The 22,326-nt window shown below is 50.5% G+C and overlaps 2 protein-coding genes across 4 annotated transcripts; both read right to left on the reverse strand.

Moving 5' to 3' along the window:
• Positions 1–2,362: 2,362 nt before the first annotated feature.
• Positions 2,363–7,176, reverse strand: GSR (glutathione-disulfide reductase). 2 transcript variants are annotated; one of them, XM_049815313.1, is made up of 13 exons: positions 7,008–7,176; positions 6,230–6,256; positions 5,868–5,956; positions 5,401–5,470; positions 5,081–5,228; positions 4,910–4,964; positions 4,734–4,833; positions 4,126–4,212; positions 3,762–3,923; positions 3,434–3,545; positions 3,213–3,344; positions 2,880–3,013; positions 2,363–2,671 (listed from the first exon to the last, which is right to left on the reverse strand). In XM_049815313.1, the coding sequence occupies exons 1-13, from the start codon at positions 7,134–7,136 to the stop codon at positions 2,522–2,524; spliced, it is 1,395 nt and encodes a 464-aa protein (XP_049671270.1). In that variant the 5' UTR covers positions 7,137–7,176; the 3' UTR covers positions 2,363–2,521. The 2 variants fall into 2 exon arrangements, with proteins under 2 accessions (XP_049671270.1, XP_049671271.1); XM_049815314.1 differs by lacking the exon at positions 4,126–4,212.
• Positions 7,177–7,257: 81 nt separating this feature from the next.
• PPP2CB (protein phosphatase 2 catalytic subunit beta) lies at positions 7,258–21,690 on the reverse strand. Of its 2 annotated transcripts, XM_049814945.1 has the most exons (7): positions 21,417–21,690; positions 12,923–13,132; positions 12,516–12,689; positions 11,872–11,961; positions 9,620–9,781; positions 8,640–8,758; positions 7,258–8,015 (listed from the first exon to the last, which is right to left on the reverse strand). In XM_049814945.1, exons 1-7 carry the CDS (start codon positions 21,516–21,518, stop codon positions 7,943–7,945), a joined length of 930 nt encoding a protein of 309 aa, XP_049670902.1. In that variant the 5' UTR covers positions 21,519–21,690; the 3' UTR covers positions 7,258–7,942. The 2 variants fall into 2 exon arrangements, with proteins under 2 accessions (XP_049670902.1, XP_049670903.1); XM_049814946.1 differs by lacking the exon at positions 9,620–9,781.
• Between the last annotated feature and the right edge of the window lie 636 nt (positions 21,691–22,326).

Consider the following 22,326-nt stretch of genomic DNA (forward strand, 5'->3'; position numbering starts at 1 on the left):
TGGAGTTACTGTCCTCCGCCCCGAGCCCCTTCTCCATCTCGCCAGCCCGGCTCCCGCTGCGGCAAAACCCACGGCTGGGCCCGGTTCTCAGCCCCGGAACAGGCCCCGAGCCCTTCAGTCCCTAAAGCACCCGGGGATGCTCGGGGACTACCCGCGGGCCAGGCCGCTCCGCCCGAGGGACCGCAGCCCCCGCCCAGTGACCCGGTCCTGCCCGCCTCGGGGAGACGACAAAATGGCGGCCGCCAGAGGCCAAAGGTCCCTCGGCCCCACCCCGCCAGGGGGGTGGGGCGGAGACCGGGCGAGGGCGTGACCGGGATGGGCGTGGACAGCGACGGGGGCGAGGCGAGGGGGCGGAGCTACTCATCGGCCGCCGGGCACCGGCTCCGGGTCCCGAGTCCCCGGAGCGGCCGGCGGAGCCCCAAACCCCGCCGCTGTCGGGACGAGGGGACCGGCGAAGCGGCCCCGGCCCCGGACTGCGAGGACGCGGGGCGGGGGGCGCCGGACTCCGGCCCTCCGGGCTTTATTCTCCGGCGCCCCGAGCTCCGCAGCTCTTCCGCCGAGCCGCCGAGCCACCGGCACCGCAGCCGCTCCTCCTCGTCCCGTTCACCGGGCGCCGTAGTCCCGCGGCTCCGGGCAGAAGCAGCCCCGCTCGCCCACACATCCCGGCCCGGTTCCCCCCTCCCCGGCTTCTTCCAGCCGGTTCCCTCTCCTCACCTGGGGCGGGCGGACACCGCCCCGCGGCTCCCGGCACCGGGCAGGGCCGGGTCCCCCCCAGCGCGCCCGCGGGGCCGCAGACCCGGCCCGGGGACCCCGGCCTGGCTCCGCCCGCCCGCCAGAACGGAGAGAACCGGCGGAACGAGAAGATGGCCGCCGCCACAAGCCGCACCCCCCTCGGCCACGCCCCGCGCAGGCGCTCTGGGGCTCCGCCCCGCCGGGGGGAGGAGAAGGAGGGCGTGGCCTGAATGAGGGGCGTGGTCAGCGTGCGGAGCTGCCGGTCGGCCGCTAGGTCCTAGCGCCCGCCCGTCCCCGCCGCCGGTAGTACCGGGGACGCTGCGGGCTAAACCTCGGCTGCGGGAGGGGACACCGACCCTGCCGCTCGCTCCAGAACCCTCCCGGCCACCCCAGGTGTCCCTCCTCCCGCCCTGGTCCCCATCCCGGTTCCTTTCGGTTCCCCCCCGTTCAGCTTCCTTCTGCTTTATTTTACCCCATTTCCCCCCAAAAAGAGGCTTCTGCGGACACTCAGCCCCTGCCTGTGCCTGTGTGTCCCTGCCTTTCTTTTTTTTAGACACTTTGATAATTTCTGTGGCCATGAAGTACAGGACAATTCTCAGGAACACTCTAAAATATGCCTTAAAATCAAGTGACCAAACTTGTAATTTGAAAGGAAAAAAAAAATACTGACAAAATGCCGTTACAGCATATTGACTGAGAGGGTAAAGTCAGCGTGATTCAAATGGAGCAATTAACTATGAATTAACTCCAACTGACTCCCCTAATGTGTCTGAGGATCGTCTGTAGCAAGCCCAGAGGAAACCTTGTGAGCTTCAGTTAGCAATAAGCCTTGTAATTCATAATTCTTTCAAAGACTAATATGGATAACCGAGGATACTGGTAATATTTGAGCTTTTGCTTGTACTTGAGCCTCTAGGAGTCCAATATACTCTTTAAATACATGCTGATGGGGTCAGGAGGGCTGGGCAGGATTCTCCTACCTGCCAAGATTTTGCTGAGGGCAAAGCCTGGATCTGCTGAGCACCAGCGTCCCCTTCCTTGGGCCACCCACCTCCCCCTTAGGTTTCAGGGAGTTCTCAACTGTGGAGATACTTTGATTTCATGCAAACTATTTCTAGCAAAAGCAAAGCAGAAACCAGCAGTTCCCCAGCCAGCGCTGCGCCCCATCCCTCCTGACCAGCTTTGCCCTCAGCCTCTTCGAGCTGCCTCAAGCTTTGAGAGCTTGAGGCCACAAGCTTCGTGGCTTCGTGGCTTCGTGGCCACAGCCACGAAGAGCAGATAGCGACGGGACAGCGGAGGGGATCTGGAAGCCCCTGGGATGCAGCAGGGTCAGGCCAGCATCTCCCCCAGTGATCCCACATGCAACAGCGATGCCGATTCACCCCTCCATGAGCCCGTGGCGGCAGACAGAGCCCATCTGGGATACTCCAGCACCCACGAGTACCCACCCCAAGCACCCAGCCATCCTGCCCCACTCTGCTGCTCCCTGCACAGTCCTGGGGACGGGGACGGTAGCGGAGGAGCCCAGACACCGGCAGCCTTCCCCAAAACAGTGCCATGGGACTGTGCCACCACCCCCCGCGGTTGGGCACGGTGGGAGACCGGCATCGTAAGACGCTATGAGACTTGCTGGCATCACTGTATTTATTTTCCACTCCAAAGCAAGCCACGCTGATTTTACAGACACGTTCTCCAGGCAACCGCCTGACATTAAGGCATTTTTTTAGGACGTATAAAACGTTTTCCCCAGCTGCAGCCTCCATCCCCGGGGCTGCCTGCGCCCACCGCCTCAGCGCAGTGTCACCAGCTCTTCAGCAGAAGTGGGGTGAATGGCGACGGTGTTGTCCAGGTCGGCCTTGGTGGCCCCCATTTTGATGGCCACGGCAAAGCCCTGCAGTATTTCGTCGCAGCCCAGCCCTTGCATGTGCAATCCCACCACCTTTGGGGAAGAAGCGAGAGGCCGGGTGGGACCCAGCACCGGCAAAATCCAGGCTGAACACTGGGCTTGGTGCTGGGGGAGCTGGATCCCAGCTGGAGACCTGGTCTGAGCAGGTCAGAACCGACCCCGCAGGGACAAGAGGACAGCCAGCCGTGGTCCCCACCATGGCAGCACCCAGATGTCCCCCCCCCAGGTCCCCTCCACGCACCTTCTCCTCCTTGCCAGCGCACACCAGCTTCATGACACACTTCACCTTCCTCTGGGTGATGGCATGGTACAAGGGGGTGAAGGACGTGCTGTAGATCTTCACGTTCTCCCTCCCGTGCACGGCCACGGCTTCGTCTGCAGCAGAAGACACGGCACGTAGGTTAAGGGGACGTGCCGTACACACGAGGCATTTATAAAGAGGGAGTCGAAGCGCAGTTTGCGTGGCTCGGACCCCTCGCCAGAGATCAGATCGTTTCCTCAAGCATCAAAGCAACAGCTCTGAGCCACAATGTCCCCAACCTCTTTGCCCCCCCTGCGTTCCCCCCATCCCCACCTTCGGTGAGGCCCACAGTGCCAATGGGCGGGTGGCTGAAGACGACGGTGGGGATGTCATGGTAGTCCAGCCGGGACTCCTGCTTGCCCTCAAAGAGCCTGTGGGCCAGCTTTCTGCCAGCTGCGATGGCCACTGCGGAGAGGGGTGGGGAACCTGAGCCATGGCACGGAACGGCGTGGCACCGAGGGGCTGTGGAGGGGAGGGGGGCACGGCCGCGGTACCTGGGGTGAGGAGGGCTCTCCCACAGACGTCCCCGACGGCGTAGACCCCTCTCCTGGTGGTGTTCTGGTAATCGTCCACCACCACATGGCCCTTGGTGTCCACCTGCACGCCCTGCCATGGGAAATGGCAGCTGCCTCGGCACATGCCCCAGGAGGGACAGGACAAGCGATGCCCACGGGGGACCCGTGCTGGTGGCCATCGTATTCCCACCTAGGGGCAGGGCATGGTGGGAACACCATCCTGTGGCAGACTCTGGAGATCCATGGGACCCCCGGAGAACTGTGGGCATCCTTGCATCAGCACGGAAGGGATGTGCAACCATCTCACCACTCGGTCCAGGCACAGGTCCTCGGTGTTGGGCTCCCGCCCCACGGCCCAAAGCAGGCAGTCCACGTCCCGGATCACTCCCTCTGTTGGCTTGTGGCCAGGCACCAAGGAGGTCACCGTCACATCCAGTAGCCCGCAAGAGGACTTGGTGACCGTTTTGACCTGTAGGGAACAACAGGAGCCGCCAGGGGAGAAGGTGCCGACGGCTTTTGCCTTGCGACAGGCGACGGCGGCTGTACTGCAGGACCAGGGATGCCGCCAAAGCCATGACTTGGCGAGCGGTGCCCAAAATGCCAGCTTTCCCCCGGCCCTGCCTCTCCAGGAGGGATGGGACAAGCCACAGGGCTGCTCTGAGTGCCCGTACCTGCGTGTGCTTCCAGACATCCACCCCAGCGTTCTCCAGCTCCTGGGTGCAGTTTGAGCTGATCATGGAGTCAAAGGTCCTCAGGACCTGGGCAGGGACCCACCAGCCCCATCAGATGAGGGTCCGCAGGCGAAGGTACCGCCTGGCAGACCCCTCCACTGGCATTTCCCTGTGCCCATGCCCCACCTGGGCCCAGAGAAGTTTGCGGTGCTTCTGGTTAACAATAAAGTTATCTTCTGTTTGTTTTTTCCTTTAATATTGGGGTTTTTTTTCTTTTTTCAAGTAGCGACTTAAAATAAAGCTCAAGGAAATGGGTGCGGCTGCACGCACGACTGCAGAAATGCTGGGTGTGCGGGTCGGTGCTGCCAAAATCCTCCTAGCAGCACACCTACGCTCTTCTTCTCGCCCCATCTGCCCCCCCCCAGCCCCTCCTTACACCCAACAGCCTAACGCCACCATCCTCCGTGTCGCCATTTCCACCCTCCTGAGCCTGCGCCGACTCAGACCCTCCTTTACCAGCTCACGGGAGCTGATGACTAGAAAACCCAGGCAGATTGGGATGCGGCTGCTGGGTGGGAAGCGTGGCTGGGGTCAGCCAGTGGCATTACCTTGTCCTGGCGGATCAGCAGGGATGACTTGGAGCCCAGCGTGGAAAGGATCCCCACAATTTCCACCGCGATGTAGCCAGCACCGACAATAACGCTGCGCCTGCGGAGAAGAGATGAAGCCGTGTGCCGGCACGCCGAGCCGGCGGCGGCTGGAGGGGGGGTGAGCCCCGCTTTACCTGGGGAGCTCCTCTAGGTTGAAGAAGCCATCGCTGGTCATCCCCAGGCTGGCACCTGCAAAGCAAAACCCCTTTTGCACCCCTCATCAGCCCCCGCTTCCTGCCTCCCAAAACCCGTTTTGCTTTGGCGGACCTCTCTCCAGGCAGCCCGGGGAATTTTGTCAGGCTTACCAGGAATTTTGCTGTCGGGAGGGACAGCCGGGTGCCCGCCCGTGGCTATAAGGATGTGAGGAGCCGTATACTTTTTCCCGTTTACTTCGATGGTAGGCTCAGGATCGGTGGTGAACTTGCCATAGCCCTGAATGATGTCGATGTGAGCCTTAGGGGAGTAACAGTTACGTGATTAACAGCAGGAGAAGGTGTGAGAGCCAGCTATCGGAGACAGCGCTCCCATGCTTCGAGAAAAGGACACCCATTAAGGCTGGAAAAAAAGCCAAAAATCCATCAGAGCCTGCTTCCCTGCTCAGTTCGCAGGATAAACGCATCCTCACCTTCTTTATGTTATTCTCATAAATCTCATTCAGGCGCCTCACGTAAGCATCACGCTTCTCTTTAATTGTTCTGGAACACAGCAGGGCTTACTGTCACCACAAGCGAATGAACCTACAGAGCTCAGCAAAAAACAATTCAATCCCTTCAGTACATGGTACCCACACTACAAAATAAAATGGCCCCGAGTTACCCATCAGGCAGTAGCCTTCCCCACCTATGCGAGGTTTTTGTGCCTGCCTTCCCCGTGTCCGTCTTTTCCAGAGTCTTTTCCCACCGCCAGTCTGCCACCCTTCCTTTCCAAAATGCTGCGGGAATCCCGGCCGTGTAACCAGCTCAGCATCCATCCATGGGAAGCCTCAAAGTGGGCAGGGACCCCTTTGGGGTGGACAACAAGCCATGGGGCCGCGGCACTGACAGGGAACACACTGGGAGACGCTCATTCCCAACCGGCTCTTTCCGCACTTACCTCCAGTTGAACTTGACACTGGGTGTTTCAAAGCCATAGTCGGCGTGATCATGGATGAACTCCGCGTGGACCGCCGTGTTCCACATCACCTGCCCGCAAAAAACGCATGTCAGCTCGGGAAGACCGGTTTGATTTTTGGGATAACCCCTGCCATGCTTCCCGATGCCTCGCCTCTGCCCAGAGCAGCCCATGGGACACGGGTCTGAGCACTTTCACAGCATCTCGATGGCGCAATACGCTCCAAGCCCTTGCTTCCTCCCCAAGACCCACGCCAGCACTTCCCCGCAATTCGGCAGACACCCACACCAGACCCCAACCCACGGCCGAGGCGCCGCTGGATCTGGTGGCAAAAGCGTCCTTACCTTCTTTGGCACGCACCCAACATTGACCTGGGGGGGAAATAAGAGCAAGTCTCAGCGTTAAGGCTTAGTTTTTCAAAGGCGAGGCTCTGGAGAGCATCCCACATCAGGCCGGTACCAAATCCCAGCAATTTGCGTGGGATAATAAAGGGAGGAGTCCGGGTTTCTGGCAAAAGAGGGGTGTAACCGCCTTCAGTGCCTTAAGGTCTTGCCGTTTGCCTGTTTTCCTTCACTTCCTTGAAAGAATACGGAAGGTACACGGTTTTCATATACAAGGGTTTTTTTCCTATCGATAATTTTAAAAATATTACTAGGAGAAAGGTGTTTGCCACCCCTTTCCTGCACTTCTGGTCCTAGCACAGCAACTCTTTCAGGGGAACACACTTAAAGCCCAAGAGCAGAGCCTGTCCCTGGCTTGTTTCAGGAACAAGTTTTTTTATTTCTTGCTACTATCTCTCCCTGCCTGCTAGTTCTGCTTTACTGCCTTACCGCAGTGACCGAGCTAGCTGCTGTGCTGCAGACCCGGCACCCATCAGCATCCTTTTATTGCCCTGAAAACTGCCAAAAAAAGAACCCCAGGGAGTGGGGAAATCGGATCCGACCCTCTCCCACGCAGCTCAGCATGACAAGGCACAAGGCTCCTCCGCGACCGAAATGGCGATTCCCACCCTCCGGCTTCCCCGTACCATAGGACACCAGGCCCGGTGGGAACCGAGGCCAGCTCCGGGGGAACTGGGGGTCCCCCACTCTCCCAGCAGTAGATGACCCCCCCGGGACTCACGCAGGTGCCACCGAAGCGACATGGCTCCACCAACGCGACTCGGGCACCCAGCTCCGCTGCCCGGCGGGCCCCAGCCAGTCCTCCGGACCCACCGCCCAGCACCAGGAACTCGTAAGCGGCCGCAGCCATGGTTCCCGGTTTGGTAAGGCCAACCTCCTCTCCTCCCGCCCCGGCTTCTCCACCGCTCCGCTCCGCCCCGGAGCCGCCCCCCCCATCCCGCCCCATTGCCGTTCCGCACCAGCACCACGGGTTAGGGTTGACAATGTCAAGTTTATTGGTTCAAGTACAGCAAGAAGGAGTGCAAGCACTTCCAGGACAAAATATACAGAGGGGAGAGGGGAAAATAACAAAAGAGAAGAAAACAAAACAACAACAACAACAACCAAAAAAAAAAAAAAAAAAAAAGGTAGGATCAACACGGAACGGGAATCGAGCTAAAAAGGGAACACTTTTATCTGTGTTATGACAACATACTCCCAAGCAGGAATTGCTTCCTTTCTCCAGTTAAGTCGATCGGTCTTTCAATAAAATAAAGGGGGGGGTGGGGGGGGAGAAGTTAGTGTGCATTTCCCTCGAAAATAAACTCTAATTCATGCCAGTTAAACACTAGAACTAAAAATTTACAAAGAAGCGTCAAAGGAGATGGAAGTGTTATTTGAGTTACCTTTTCCTCTCTGAACAGTCCAGAAGAAAAACAATGACTACAAATACAGCAGGCAAACTGACTGTTGGACTGATGGGCATAGGATATATATAGTGTTGTAAGGAATTCAGTCTCAAGTTGTGCTAAACGCTCTTTGTCCTCTGTATGGCACATTTTGGTCCATGATGGGGATTTTAAGTTGAGACGAACCCTGATTTCTTACAGAAACATGTAAATATTGTTGCTCTTTAAAATGCCAGGTGTACTTCCTTCTACAAAGGTTAGGAGAGGTTTATAGGAAGTAGTCTGGGGTACGACGGGTAACATGAGGCTCTCCACGACGAGGTGCTGGATCAAACTGGAGGCTGCAGGAAAGAAAAAGGGATCATTTTCCCTCCTCCACAAGCTATTTCCCAATGCCACGATAAATACTAGACTTGCTCTCCTGCTGCTGTTGCTTTACCCAGCCCAGCTGCTTCCACATAAAACGTTCCAGGTCCCAAAACAAGCACCCGTGGGAGTTTAAACTCATCAGCTGGTCAAAATGCTGCTTACAGAGTGAACAGCCCCCAGCAGTCTGCACTTCAGCAGCCCATTGATACTTTCACGTGAGCTCAGCTGAATACAAAATTCGGCCTCTCTCACCCATCTTTACAAAGCGTAGTGCTACCAAAAATAAAAACCAATCCATAAAATCAATCTCTCTTTACTCTCTCCATCAAGCTTGGGCAATAGAGGGATTAAGAAAATGCAAAAGCTCCAACTCTCCAGAGAGCCAGGAAGAGGAGATAATGCAGTACCCAAGAGAAGCTTTTAAGAGCTTAACTCACTACTTATTTTTAGATATTGTTGCAGGTAGAGCACACAATGTTAATTCCAGAGTGGTTTGAGCTGGCTTTTCACAAAGGAACCCCTTTGGAAAGGATCAGACATTCCTCATAATACAGAATGGTTAAGGAAGAGAGAACAGCCTGAGCCAGGTTACTCACAAGGAATATTTTAAAGTGTCATCTAGTTCCATGATAGCAGCCTGGTTCCCACAACGATAACAGTAATTGGGGGCACTGAAAATGGTAACCACATTTCGGTCGTGGCACCAATTATAACCCTGCCAGAAAAAGAGAAAAAAAGGTCTTTGTTAAACCTCAAAACTCAGCCCTTCTGAAATTCCTCTGAAGGCCTGAAATGATCCAAGGCATTTGTGAAACTGTAGTCTTCTCGCAAGTATTCCCAACTGACATAGTTTCGTTTAAAAGAAGTACTCTACCACAAGAATCAGCGGTGGTTACCTAGCAAAAACAGCTTCAACCACTCTACAGAGAGATCGGCTATTCGCCACTCGTGTCTTTATTCATTTTTTATATGAATTATGGATTGTACCACAAAGAAACTTCGAGACTTTTTGGTATGCCTTCAGTTTTTATCCACCACAAACAAGAATTTGCCTGCTGGATGCAAGCGACTTCTGACACACAGTACTACTTAAGGGATCTACTTGAACGAGATTTTTTAAAAATACATCTGTTCCATTGACCCACCTGGCATTTTTCCAGCAAGATGTACAAGAATAGCCTATCAACAACCAAAATTGTGGCTTAATCCCTGTCACATCTGACTGCTGAGTATTACAGGACAGCCTGCTTAACGCAGCAGCAGTTTAAGGAGAGCAAGCAGCGTGTAAAGAGATTATTACTTCCACAAATGGGGTGTGACAGGGTCCCTTTGACAATGTACAGGGAGAGGAGAGGGGGGAAAAAAGGGCAGAACAACCCTTTATTTACATCGCAGGTCAAAGCACATCACTTCATGTCTCTTGTTGTTTTCACATAACTGAAGTCCCACTTTGATATTTACCTGCATAACGTTTAGGTGTCAGCCTATGCAAACCCATCAAGAGAAGGTCTCGCAGAGGAGACAAGAATTGGCATCTATGTTTTGTTAGCCCCCTCTAGCAGAGTGCTCGCCCTACCTCCATGACAAGTTGGTGAGCACGGGAGACCAGTGTGAGACCATTGGCATGGTTAAATGTTTCCGAAATATCTTGCCCAAACGTGTAGCCAGCACCACGCGGAGATATACCCCAGCCGCCACGATCATCCGGATCCGACCATAACAGATCACACATAGGACCCTTGAAAAAGATTAAGTGTTCTTCATTAGATCACTAGTAAGTTTGTTATAAAAAGCCACTTTTAAAGTGTATTTTATTTACAGTAGAAAGACTGGCAGCATGTCCTTCTCTGCACAAGGCACGTGAGTTTATTCAACACACAAAATATCGGCTAGTTACTTACTGTATCAGTCAGCATCCTTCCCAAATAAATGAATACGTACACAGCTGACTGAGAAAGGAGTCCATGTAACCAGAAAACTGTTCCCACCTCCTCTTCCACACACACCGTTTACCATTTCACTTCCACTAGTCAGAGACACAAAGACACGGAGAGCAGATCCACATTCTTACCCCTGACTCTCACAGTATAATAAAAAAGGCCATGTGAGAAGGTATGCACGTCCAAGGATACACTGTGGGTTCACTGGTGCCAGCCAAGTTGCAGTAAATGAAAGAAAGGTAAATGACCTCTAGGAGGCTATGAACTAACTGGTCCAGAGACTGATGTTAAGCCTTCAGCAGCCCTTCTGGCAGTGTATTAATTATTTAATTTCCTCTCCTAAACAGTCTACTGTTGACATATTCAAAAACATCCCCATATACGTCTTCTAACAGTCACAAATGAAGCTCAGCGACTTTTCCTGCTGAGGTACTAAGGGGCAGTAAAGACAGTCTAGTATTTATCCAAGCCTGCTTCTGTTTCCTACCCACCAATCTGAGCTCTGTGATAGGGATCACACCAACTACCCGTGGAGGTCCTCAGGACGGCCAGATTTCAGCATACACATACGCAGCACAGGACTGGGAAAACCCCAGAGCAACAATATAATCATTACACCTAACTACAGGTAGATGTCCCACCACGTAGTCCCTGCCCCCCCCAACTCTGGGAGTAATTGACACAGCTTATTTCAGGTTTTTGGAAGGTTTGGGCAGATCTTAATGCATCGCTCTTGCTGTTATACCAAAGACATTGCAGGACAAGCAGTTCATTTTAATCAGGGAACGTTCAAGTCCATTTGTAAGCCCCAACCGCTCCAACACAGAAGAGCCATTTGCTACCCTGGGAGCTCAGACGGTGGTTTCTTCAGTCCTGATCTCATGCCCCCAGGAAGTGATGAACAAGGTGAAACTCCACAGAAGAAAGGACTGGCTGGGGAGGAAGGATGGTGACACAACATGGCTTCACACGGTGCTTGTCTGTTCACAAGCAAGTCTGTGATAAGGCTGAAGGTAGTAAACACTGTCCCCTGCCAAATACTATTCTTTGAGTCAGCGTGACAGTCAAGAAATCCCATGATTCTGTGAAAGACAGCTGTGAAAACCCCATAACTCTCCTTTTGTAGACTGCTGTAATCAAAGCATGTTGACTTGTGTGTGTTTTGCTTAAATGTATTTTCATCTGCTATAGCTCTTAGAAAGGTAATAATCCACTGTGTAACCATGTGTCCTGGTTTAGGCTGGGATAATTTTCCTTCTAGTAGCTGGTATAGTGTTATATTTTGGGTTCAGTATGAAAAGAATGTTGATAACACACTGATGTTTTCAGTTGTTGCCAAGTAGTATTTAGACTAAGTCAAGGATTTTTCAGCTTCTCAGGCCCAGCCAGCAAGAAGGCTGGAGGAGCACAAGAAGTTGGGAGGAGACACAGCCAGGACAGCTGACCCAAACTGGCCAAAGGGATATTCCATACTATGTGACTTCATGCCCAGTACATAAACTGTGGGGGAGTTGACTGGGGCAGATCGCTGCTCGGGAACTAACTGGGCATCGGTCAGTGAGTGGTGAACAATTGCATTTTGTATCACTTGTTTTGTATATTCCAATCCTTTTATTTTATTATCATCATTATTATTTTCTTGCTTTCTATCCTGTTAAACTGTCTTTATCCCAAGCCACGAGTTTTACTTTTTTTTCCCCCCAATTCTCTCCCCCATCCCACTGGGTGGGGGGGAAGTGAGCAAGTGGGTGTATGGTGCTTAGCTGCTAGCTGGGGTTAAACCATGATACCATGTGCTTCACTGTTTAAATGGATTTCAGTGTGAGGCTGCATTTGCATTTTCCATCAACAGATATATAAGTTTATGATGCATTTCCTTTCCTGTTACCTCATGTGGAACTTCCTGCAGGCGGTCCAGAGCCCTGATGTGATCCAGTGTATCTATGGATGGAGAGAGGCCACCGTGGAGACAGAATATCTGTTCCGGAAAAAAAAAGAGCAACGCGTTCAGCGCATATTGTTATGGGAAGACTGATCTCAGAAATAGCTGCTTTTAACTCTGTTATCATTCTTTTACAATTACAGCCATCTCACCATTGCAGCAGAGAAACCAAATTTAATTCCTGCAGAAGGAAACAAAACTAAAAGGCTGCACCATGCATACAGAGATCTAAGCAACAGCAAAGGTACCCTGCCTTCTGTTTTAAGAATATCTTGCCTCACAGCCACAACTCAACTTGCATCTGATGTATCACGAGGGGATCCCCACTTGTTGAGCAGTCATTTAAAATTAGCCCTACATGCAATACCCTACCATTCGTTGAGCAGCAGCAGAATCAAAAGCCTTCCTACACCATCTACTGGTATTAACACCTCACTAAATTCTTCCTCAAACTCACAATGAGTACATGGGCTTTAAAAAAAATTGGATCACAAGTTAAGGGAGCTTGTTTGAGACTGTTCATGTAGAAGTCAGATAACACAGTCTGCATAACTCTATGAAATGGAACATTTTCCTTATTCAAGGCTTACCTGGCCGTCTACTAGAGCTGTAAGCGGAAGATAATCAAACAGATCTGTGAAATACTTCCAGACGTTGGCATTGCCATACTTTCGCAGACATTCATCATAAAAGCCATAGACTTGTGTAATTTGTCTGCTTTCGTGATTGCCCCTCAGTATTGTAATACGTTCTGGGTAACGCACCTATTGACAAAGAAAACTCGTCTTTAACACCATCGATATGGAAAGAAATAGTAACAGAGTATTTCAAATAGCAGTCAAGCACTCAGCTTTGTTATAGGATAGCATGAGTCCATTAATGCATTTCAATTTATGTCTGTCTAGCTCAAGCCAACAGCAGCGTCAATGGGAGAAGCAATTCTTTCAAAACTCCCTGAAAGCACAGTTTTGCCCAAGGCTGCTGTAGAAAACCATACCTTCAACGCTACTAGAAGAGTCACAGTTTCCACCGAGTAATAGCCTCTGTCCACGTAGTCTCCCATGAACAGGTAATTTGTGTCTGGAGATTTCCCACCAATTCTAAAGAGTTCCATAAGGTCGTGGAATTGACCGTGGACATCCCCACAGACGGTGACGGGGCAACGTACCTCTTGAACATTTGATTCTTTCGTAAGAATTTCTTTAGCCTAGCAAGAAGAAAACATTTAGGACAAAAAGATAGGAAGCTCCTCCATAAGCAGGTGCAGATGTTATTCCACTGCATTTGCACTGGAAACCTGATTTCACTCCAGCAGCAAAAGGTAACTACTGGAAACACAGTTTGTTGGGTAAGCAAAGACAAAGTGCATTTTACAAATCCCTGTGCACAAAGACAAGTGGGTTTGCTACTGTGAGGCCAGGCCATGAAGATCTTATTGTACCACAAGCACTGACAAATAAATTCAAAGAAGTAACTAAACAAGTTAATTCCCAGCCTCCCCTGAAATGAAGCACAAGACAAAGCACTATTCCAGTAAGCTTCATTAGCATCATGGGCAGACGTTGTTATCTTAAGCACAATTGATTTTTTTATTATTTTTTTTTTTAACATACAGATTTTGACAGATTTCTCCTTCTGTACATTCAACAGAGCTCAGGTCTGTTCGTCTCAGCTACGGGAACTATGGCAGCACTCAGCACTCTAATCTGACTGCCAAGGTCAAGTGTTATTCAGTTTCACAATACATAGAAACTTTTATCTGAAGAACCACAGCTGTCCCCTCAGTACTGCAGGCCATCCCATGTCCTGTCAGCAAGAGTTCAGTGCAGAACTCGTACAAACAGAGATTAGTCAATACTCTTGCTGCCTGCTGTAAGGGTAGAAATACCAGAGGAGATAGTGCACGCTGCTCAGGCAACTACTAGGGTTTTTTGAAGAAGCTGATTTGCAAAAGCACACAGAAAGCTAGGTGTTATTCGGTACTTACACTAGTAGGAAAACTACACCTCCTAGACTTCCATCAGAAGTCATCTGACTTGCAGTAAGGCACTTACAGACAGACTCCCTCCTGCCACATTTTAGTCTACCACCTCAGTTGCTCAATGGATTGCTCTCAATCCCACACAGCCATGTGGAACCATTCGCGTTCCACCTTCGCTGGCAACACAGCAGCAGGCTGGAATAACTCTTCTGTCAGCACTGACAGCTACTCCTCACTGCCTTCCTCCTCTGGGATCCCCCTGTTGCTGCACAGCCACAAACCTCAAGTGCTCTCCCAAGATCAGGATTTCTCAGCAGCGGGTCTGTGCCATTGGATACGGCAATACGAACAGCATGTTCGTTCCACATCGACAAAGCCAGCTCATTATGTGATCGCTGAGCAGAGATGATGCTAAGAAAGGCTGCACACGACAAAGCTGCTCAGCTGGCAGAAACGCTGGGCAACCACTACGGTACAAGATGAGCTGAGCTGTGTTACTCTGCCAAACAGTAACCAACGTGAGCACCGGTACTGGGGGTTGACGGGGCTGCCCCAGCTCTCCGGAGGTACTGCGCTTTCAGATTGCATTGTGGTTGAGTACGAGACGACTGGAGCCATATGTCAGGAAAGGGAGCCTTCTCTGCACATTCCCAGAACACATGGGAACTAACAAATCCATTTCCCTTGCAGAGGGACAGATTTCTTCTTCTTGCTTAAGCTACCGAGGAGAACAAGTATTCATAAGCTTCACTTTACTAACCTGGCACAGAACATCATTGCATATGCAACAGGTGCTTCTCTCACCCAGGACGCTTTTTGCCTACCAGATTTCCAATCCTCTTCCAAACACAACAGTTTAACAACTTCTAAAGGCAGGTCACATACAACTGGGAAAGCAAAGTCAGAGGCAATTTAAACATACAGAGCCACAAGCAGCTTCCCTGGCTGTACCCAGCTGGCAACAAAACGACCACAGATGGAGGGATGGCATCCCCGGATTTAGTCATCTCTTCCTCTACACCCAGCAGCTCCTCTGCTCATTACAGCCATGTAATGTAGCCTGTCTGCATCACCTTATTATCGTTATCAAGTAGCATGTTTGTTTTGCTGCCTCCAGCTCATCAACTGATGCAGATCAGCGCTCCAGGCACAGCTGAGGCACAGAGAACACCCACAGATAGACTCGGTCCAATCTGAACAAAAGGGATGGAAGATCACCAGTGCTGAACAGTCACCGGCAGGCGATGATCAGGCTATTCATCGCCAAGTGCTTTAGCTCAGGATGATGTAGCTCCCACCTGCTGCTACTAGGAAGAAGCTGCTTACCGAGGACACCCTTAGCGGGCTCCCCGAGGATGCCTGTGTTCACATTCAAATGTTAATTGCCCTGCCTCTTTTAGGGAAAGCTCATACTCGGAAAGAATAACTAAAATCCAAACAGCCAAGGGCTTGGGCAACATCCAGGGTGCCCCTTGCACTGTATGTAACACAAGGGTTGTGACCTTGATCCTCAAAGACACATCCTGCACATGGACTTGATGACATTGGGTCTACCTTGCAGCTCTAAACTGACTGGAAGCTGCTGAACATGAACACGTTGCGTCTTTAAGTGCAATAGTAACACTCAAATTCTGTTCAAGTATCTTTAAAAGCACCCATAGCACCTTTTGAGAGCTTTGACCCTCTGGGAGAGACAAACACAAAACAGTCACAAAACAGCTGCTCAATGTGTTCTGACTGTTGCACAATGCAACAGACAGGGTTTTGTTATAAGCTGGAGCTAACTTAACCACAAAAGGTGTGAGGTATTTTCTGCCTTTTTGTATCACGCACACTGCTGCCTTCCCAGATGCATAAAAAGAAATCCACTTACTTCAAGAGACCGGGGAAAAGATGTGGGACACTGTACAGATATCATGCATACTTACCAGTGTCTCAACCATATCGCCAGTCTCCACCTCTCTGATCTGCCCATCATGAAAACCCGTGCAGCCATCCTGAGAACATGTACAGGTAAAGCAGCACAGGCAACAGAGAAGAGATCCTCTTGTGCAATAATAGGGCAAACATACTCACGTTAAATGCATCCTAGGAAGGTGGGCCAGTGGAGTCCTGAAATGTTGGTACTAGGAGAATCAAGAAGTTTCCCCTCAGGAGAAAGGAGGAGCTAGCAGCTGAAGAGCAGCAGCTTCTTAAGCTGCCTACCAGCTGTTACTGTGTAGCCTATTTAACTTACTATGTAGACAAACATACAGGCACATTAATGGATTAAGTCTCTCGTTTTAACACCACAGAGCTGGTTCAAATCAGGCTTGGGAGCTGAGCTCAGCTGGCCACAGAAGTTTGCCCTCACATGACTTTCTAATGCAGAACAAGACCTTTAAAATCTTAAGCATCATTAAAAACACCCTAGAAAAGCTGTAACTAACCAATGCACTCTGCTCACATATTTCACTGTGCAGAGCTAATGCTGAAGTCAAATGACTTAAAATAACAAAAGCACCATTACAAAACAAGGATAAAAAACTCTGATGCAAGTAAGCTGCCCTGCTTTATCATCATATACTTAGTTAAGAAGGCTGTTAAATAACTATGACTTGAAGTCATATTTTAGCTACCTTTGTTTTAGAAAATGGTGACTAATGTTATCAGCTACCTAAGCACGTGTCCCAATTGTTTTGGATGAAAATCATATCCAGGTCAGAATAAAAAGGAGCAGCTTTTAGGTATTTTTATTAAATAAACCTCCATTAAGCACAATAGTTACCATGCCTGTGCTCAAAATTACTTGGAAGATAAGACTATGTGTTGGCTGTGAGCTTGCCCATCATCTCAACTCCCCTCTCTTTCTCAGTTTAGGTTCTGTGGTCACCTCTGTAGACTGAAACACAAGATTGTCTGCTGTCCAGTCCTCAACTTGTGTGGAGAGAGGCGGGAGAATGCACGTCCCAATAATTTACTGTGTTGTCCTTGCAAAAGGAAACCGAGCGGTCTTAGGGCTTGAGCACAACCCATTAACGCGCTGCTCCGAAACCTGAGATGCTACACCAGCTTTGAGACTACCATCAGGATCACCAGGAGACTAATCCCTCTGTGAGAGACTTAACAATCAAATCCACATCAACTATTATGTTCTTTAGATTTGTCTATGATAATTGTGTAGGCCAATTCCATGGTTGAGGGGATTATGATTCAACCAGGAGGCAGATTTTCAGCATTGTGCTTTCTCTAGGGAAAAACAAAGACCCCCAAGCACCTCCTTTACATCCAAGATCCTTTGAGAGCACAGAAACTCAACTCCTTCTGGAACACTCATTTACTGCACCACAAGCTCAGTTTGAGCCATAAAGGCTCTTACTTCAGGAATCAGAGAAGCCAGCCACAGAGCTTCTGATCACAATTCAACTGAACCGTAATTCCATCAGCTGTGACAGTCCAAGCTACTACGTCGACAAGTGTGCTGAGGGTATTAAATCTCAAGGAGCTTGGCCAGAAAAAGAACCAGCTAGATTCTCCCCAAATGAGATGGAAGCTGGAGAGATGGAGCTGTCCTCCCCTTCAGCAACAAGGCAGCAGAGGACACCCTGGAGCCTCAAGTGTGACAGGGACCGTCAAGGTGCACAGGTGCTCCTAGAGGCACCTGCGCCAGCGTGCCCCAGGGTGAGCGTCACCGCTGAAGAGATGAAATATTCCTGGCCACAACTCAACATGACACTCGGAATTTCATGGTTTGAACAGCATCCAGGATGCTACTTGGCTCCATCACTCATACTAATTTCACCAATTAGTGCAGAAGGGCTGCTAACTCATTCTCCTAAAATTATTCTTAGGTGAAATGATCTCGGAGGGCAGAAGCATCCTAAGTATGTGCCAGTAACAGCAATACTCCCTACAGCATCAACTGGCTCCTGATGCTTGGTTTGAAGAATCAGTTTACAATTACCATTCAATAACCGTACAATAAATGCAAGTCTTCATTAGTGATTAGAATCCTTCTCCTCCCACCACTTCACAGCACAAAGCCCTCAAGCTGCTCACAGCAACGAGACTGTAACCCTTCTTACACATACAAAGAACACAGAAAAAAGAAGCTACAAAGAGAGAGACAGTTATGGATGGTTGCTTGCCTGTGTTTCATTTAAGAGACAGCCTTTTACTTGCCTTCTTTCATATCCCATTGTATTACCTTGGTGAAAAACCCTTTTCCCTGGGGTAAGCAGGATGGCTCTCAACTCCCTCACCTGCACCAGAATTAATTTGCTGACCTGACTTGAACTTTAAAATGTTAAGTATTCAGAGATTTCCAAGTCCAAACTTGGGAGTGCTTGCCATTAAATGAATCCAACTTCTTGGCCTTTTAGACTGACTTTAGCTGTCCAAAATACAGGTTACAACCTGGGCAAGTTCAAAGGCAGTTCGACACAGCCAGCGCTACCCTGCTATCAGTATCCAGGTTAACAATTTCAAAGCTAGCACCAGCACAGAAAGCTGCCATGGCACCTCTGATGAAGCTCAGACATAATCAAAGGCAGAACTCTATAGCTTTTCACTGCCTATTTAATAAGGGTGGAAAAAGGTTTTAACAACCTTCTACCATAAAGAGAGTCTAAGACCATGATGTTAAGAGAAGTAGTATGAGATGCAAGACATCTGACACACATTTTACCAACATGCTGGAACATTTCTCGTGTCTACAAGTTCCTGCAGTGATCATAATTGTTTATCCTTCTATTATCATTTAAATGTCAGCATGATTTTAGCTAGATTTCATATTAAAGACCAGCAGAACAGGAAACAAGTGTTTTCATGTTGTCTTGAGATGACATCTTGATTAACTGCATGAAGAATACAGACTGATTAGCTGCCAAAATTATGTCGTAACTGGACAAGTGATGACAGAATGTGATTTTTACAGGTGCAAATTTCAAGAACTTTCAGAGTGCAGCATAATTTCGCATATCCTCATCAACCCTAGCTATGCCCAATCTTTCCCTCATTATTGTCCATTATGCCAGCAATTAAAAACAAGAGTGACCCACAGAAGGCAAGTCTGGGATCTGTTTCTTTGGGGGGGTGTGTGTTTCATCCCTCATTTTGATTTAAACCTTTTTTTCACTGCTGAACTCTTCCACAAATTTAAACCTGCGGCAAGAGGTCCTCTTGTGCTTGGCCTCTTAGAAAATTGTCACGCAAAAGGGACTGCTAGGAAGTGAGATAAGCTTGGTAAGGGTTTCTCCAAATATTATCCGAAGGAAACAAACTAAACCAGCTTTCTGGCAGGGCTACTTCACACCAAAAGCAAGCCTGCACACCCAAAAGTTTTTGTAAGCTCCTTTCCCCTACCAGCTAGGTGATACAACCACTCCCCAAAAACTTAAGAATAAGGCAGGTAAGAGCATCGCAGAGTACTTACTTCATACTCAAGTCTTTCCGATCAGCCTTTCATTCACCCTTGAAGAACGAGGTGCTGTGATAGATGACATTCATCTCACACCGTGCACCACAGGTTCAGGGTTCCCACCTATCATCTGGATGACAAACACCCTCTCCACCTCCAGCTGCAACACAGTGCACTGAGCTGCCGCTCTCCCTATTTGCTGTGCCAGCCCTGACGTACAGCCACAACCTGCTGGCATTGTCCTCCAGCTTCTCAAAACACAGCAGCCACAGCTCCTTAATTAACAACGCAGCCGGAGAAGAAGGGAAATGCTTTTCTGTAACAGCTTGCTGGTTAGAACAGCAGTTCCCAACCAGCAATGCCTGAAGCAGGGCACAGATCATGCTAATAAATTCTTTCAGGCTTATTAGCTGGGCCTCACACAGGAGACAGCACAGCCACAAGGAGCTCTTACTCACTCTTCAAGATCTATCTACTCTTCAAGCCACTGCTGTCACTCCCTGCTGCGGCACCAGCCCTTCTCACCACACTCCCTTGGAACTGATGGAGCTCTGGAGAAAGAGTCATAAAACGGACAGCATGGGATAAAGAAAAGGGAAAGGTAGAAGGAAAACAGAGGCCAGGTGGGGGCTAGCTAGATTTCAGGACCACCAGTGAAAGCATTTGCCAGGAAGCCAGAGCCTGGAGTCCTGCATAGTCTCTGCCTCCGGCATTCAAACAAACAGCTCCTACCTTCCTGATGAGCACCCCTGGCACATTACGAGGCTGCAGCGCAGACCCTCTCTACTGTTTAGACCTTATTGCTGCAGTAGTCTACTGAGGATCCGATAGAAGGAAACAGCTGTGTCTTTTGAAGTTGGCACTGAGATGTTTCATCACTGGCCAAAACGTGTTGCCACGAACAGGCATCAGAAAATATGTTCCACTTCTGAGAGAACCAAGCAAGACACAGAGGTAATAATGTGACAATGCCAAGTTCACCATCAGCAATATGACGCTAAAGGGAAGGCTGTACTAACTACTCTATCCTCTGCACCTGATAATTATTAGTCTGTCCAGGAAAAGAAGCCAAGAGCTTCTCTAGCCCACCTGATGTGCAGCAATGGTCCCTGCTGGTCACTAAGAGAAGGAGCAAATAGAATCATCTCTGTTACTACATTTGTCACCGCTTGAATTCTTTAATTGTCACATCTTGCCAAGTCCAAAGAAAATCCTAACTTAGACACAGATTGCAGTATTGAGGGAGTGTTCACACAGAGGTATTTAACTTCTCGGACAAAAACTGACAGAAGTGTAAAGATCAGTCTCCTGATTGGAAAGAAAAAAAAAACAAACAAAAAGGCTCTTGACAGTCTACACTAAACAAGTCCAAACAGGAATTTCACTGTCAAAACCACTGTCCGAAATAGCAGGTGATGTCCTTTATCCAATCATTTCTCCTATTTTAGTCTCCCTCAGCAGCTTGTAAGCCTCTGTTTAGGTCGGCACTACAGCTTATCTCTTATCCCCCTCTGCTTTCCTAGATTACACATCAGATGTCAGAAGGTCTCTTCATTGATTCAGGGTTGACTTCTTAGTACGTGGCTACTACACATTATAAGACGGAAGAGATAAGCACAATGTGAGGCCCCCAAAAGACAGAACATGTTTCTCCCTGCCCACACCACCCCTGAGGCCTCCCCCACGACCCAGGTGAACCCAAATCCAAAAGATAAAACCCATCCTATTGCAGACAGTTATGTGTGGGGAAAAAAAACACCAAACTATAACCGTGGCATTTTTGACGCCAGAAATATACTGTCGCTGTATCCAAGAGGACTCCCCACCTCAGAGATACTCCAGGCTGCATCACGCTCTCACAGCGAGCAAAGTGAGGAGAAGCAAACCTGCTTCCCCGTCACAGTACCCCACACGACGCCCACTGACATTTTCGCTAGGTTTTGCCCTCAGCTCCCCCAGCAGCGGGGGGCCAGTAAGCCCCAACCCCGAGTCAAACCCCGCCGGCTTCCAGCGTTGCCGGCCGGGAGAATTCCTCACCGGGCCCTGGAAAGCAGGAGAAGCCTGGCCCACGCCAGCGCTGTCCCCGTCCCTTCCTCCGGCCTCCGCACTCACCTTCTCGCAGAGGCTGCGGACCTGGCTCTCGCTCAGCTGCCGGCACTCGTTCAGCTGCTCGATCCACTGGTCCAGCTCCTTGGCGAAACCTTTCTCCTCCATGATGGCGGCGGCGGCGGCCTCCTTGCCCGCCGCGTGGGGCCGAGGCCGGGGGCCGGGGAAGGCCCCACGACACCCGGGCCCACCTAAAAGTAGACGGCGCAACTAAACGGGACCGCTAGGCCTATACACCGCGTAATGGCGGTCCGCCCCCCCCCCCCCCCCTTCACCTCACCTCACACCCCCCTCCTCCTCCGCCGCCGCCAGCTTCCCTCCCGCCCTCCCGCCCTGTCTGCGCACTTCCGGCCACACCCATGCAGGGCGCCCTTCCGGCGCACGCGCCCCCCCCCCCCCCCGCCGCCCAGCCGTTAACGGTCACCGGTTCCCCTGAGGCGGCCGATCCGCTTTTCCTTGAGGCGGGTTGGGGTGAAGTGGGGGGACGAGGGAAAGCCGGGCGGGAGGTCCTGTCTCCCTTCCCTCAAGGAGATCGTCCGTCCCCGTCCCCTGTCACCGCCTTTGGGCTTTAATGTGAAGAGGCGGGGAGGTCTGGCGGGCTCCTGGTAATGTGGGGACCCGTTGTCATTATAGGTTTGCTGAGGGGAAGGTCGGAGGTACCGCGCGGAGACCGGCCCGGAGATTTGTGTGTGGAAAAGGTGAACTCGCTGTCACGAAAGAAACTGCTCCTGCCTCTGTGCTACTTGTGACTCAGGAGGCTGCTTCTCTTCTCACCGGGGTTTAGGTGTACGCGTGTTTATGGTAGGGGGCATCTCACTGCTGCTGTTTGACAGGAGACAGTCACTCTATTCCACCCAAAGTGATCGAAACAGGGTACTAAAAGAAATAAATCACACAAAGTAGGCGCAGCTTGCAC

The sequence above is a fragment of the Accipiter gentilis genome, chromosome 12 (assembly GCF_929443795.1).
Source record: "Accipiter gentilis chromosome 12, bAccGen1.1, whole genome shotgun sequence".
Lineage (NCBI taxonomy): Eukaryota > Metazoa > Chordata > Aves > Accipitriformes > Accipitridae > Astur > Astur gentilis.

Coding starts and splice junctions, on each gene's coding strand:
- PPP2CB (XM_049814945.1), bottom strand. CDS start 21,518: ATGGAGGAGAAAGGTTTCGCCAAGGAGCTGGACCAGTGGATCGAGCAG. Junction 12,690..12,922: donor CTCTTCTAGTAGCGTTGAAG/GTATGGTTTTCT, acceptor CTTTGTCAATAG/GTGCGTTACCCAGAACGTAT. Junction 8,759..9,619: donor CTCACCAACTTGTCATGGAG/GTAGGGCGAGCA, acceptor TTTTTCTGGCAG/GGTTATAATTGGTGCCACGA.
- GSR (XM_049815313.1), bottom strand. CDS start 7,136: ATGGCTGCGGCCGCTTACGAGTTCCTGGTGCTGGGCGGTGGGTCCGGA. Junction 3,345..3,433: donor GAGAGCCCTCCTCACCCCAG/GTACCGCGGCCG, acceptor CCCTCTCCGCAG/TGGCCATCGCAGCTGGCAGA. Junction 2,672..2,879: donor GCGCTGGCAAGGAGGAGAAG/GTGCGTGGAGGG, acceptor TCTTCCCCAAAG/GTGGTGGGATTGCACATGCA.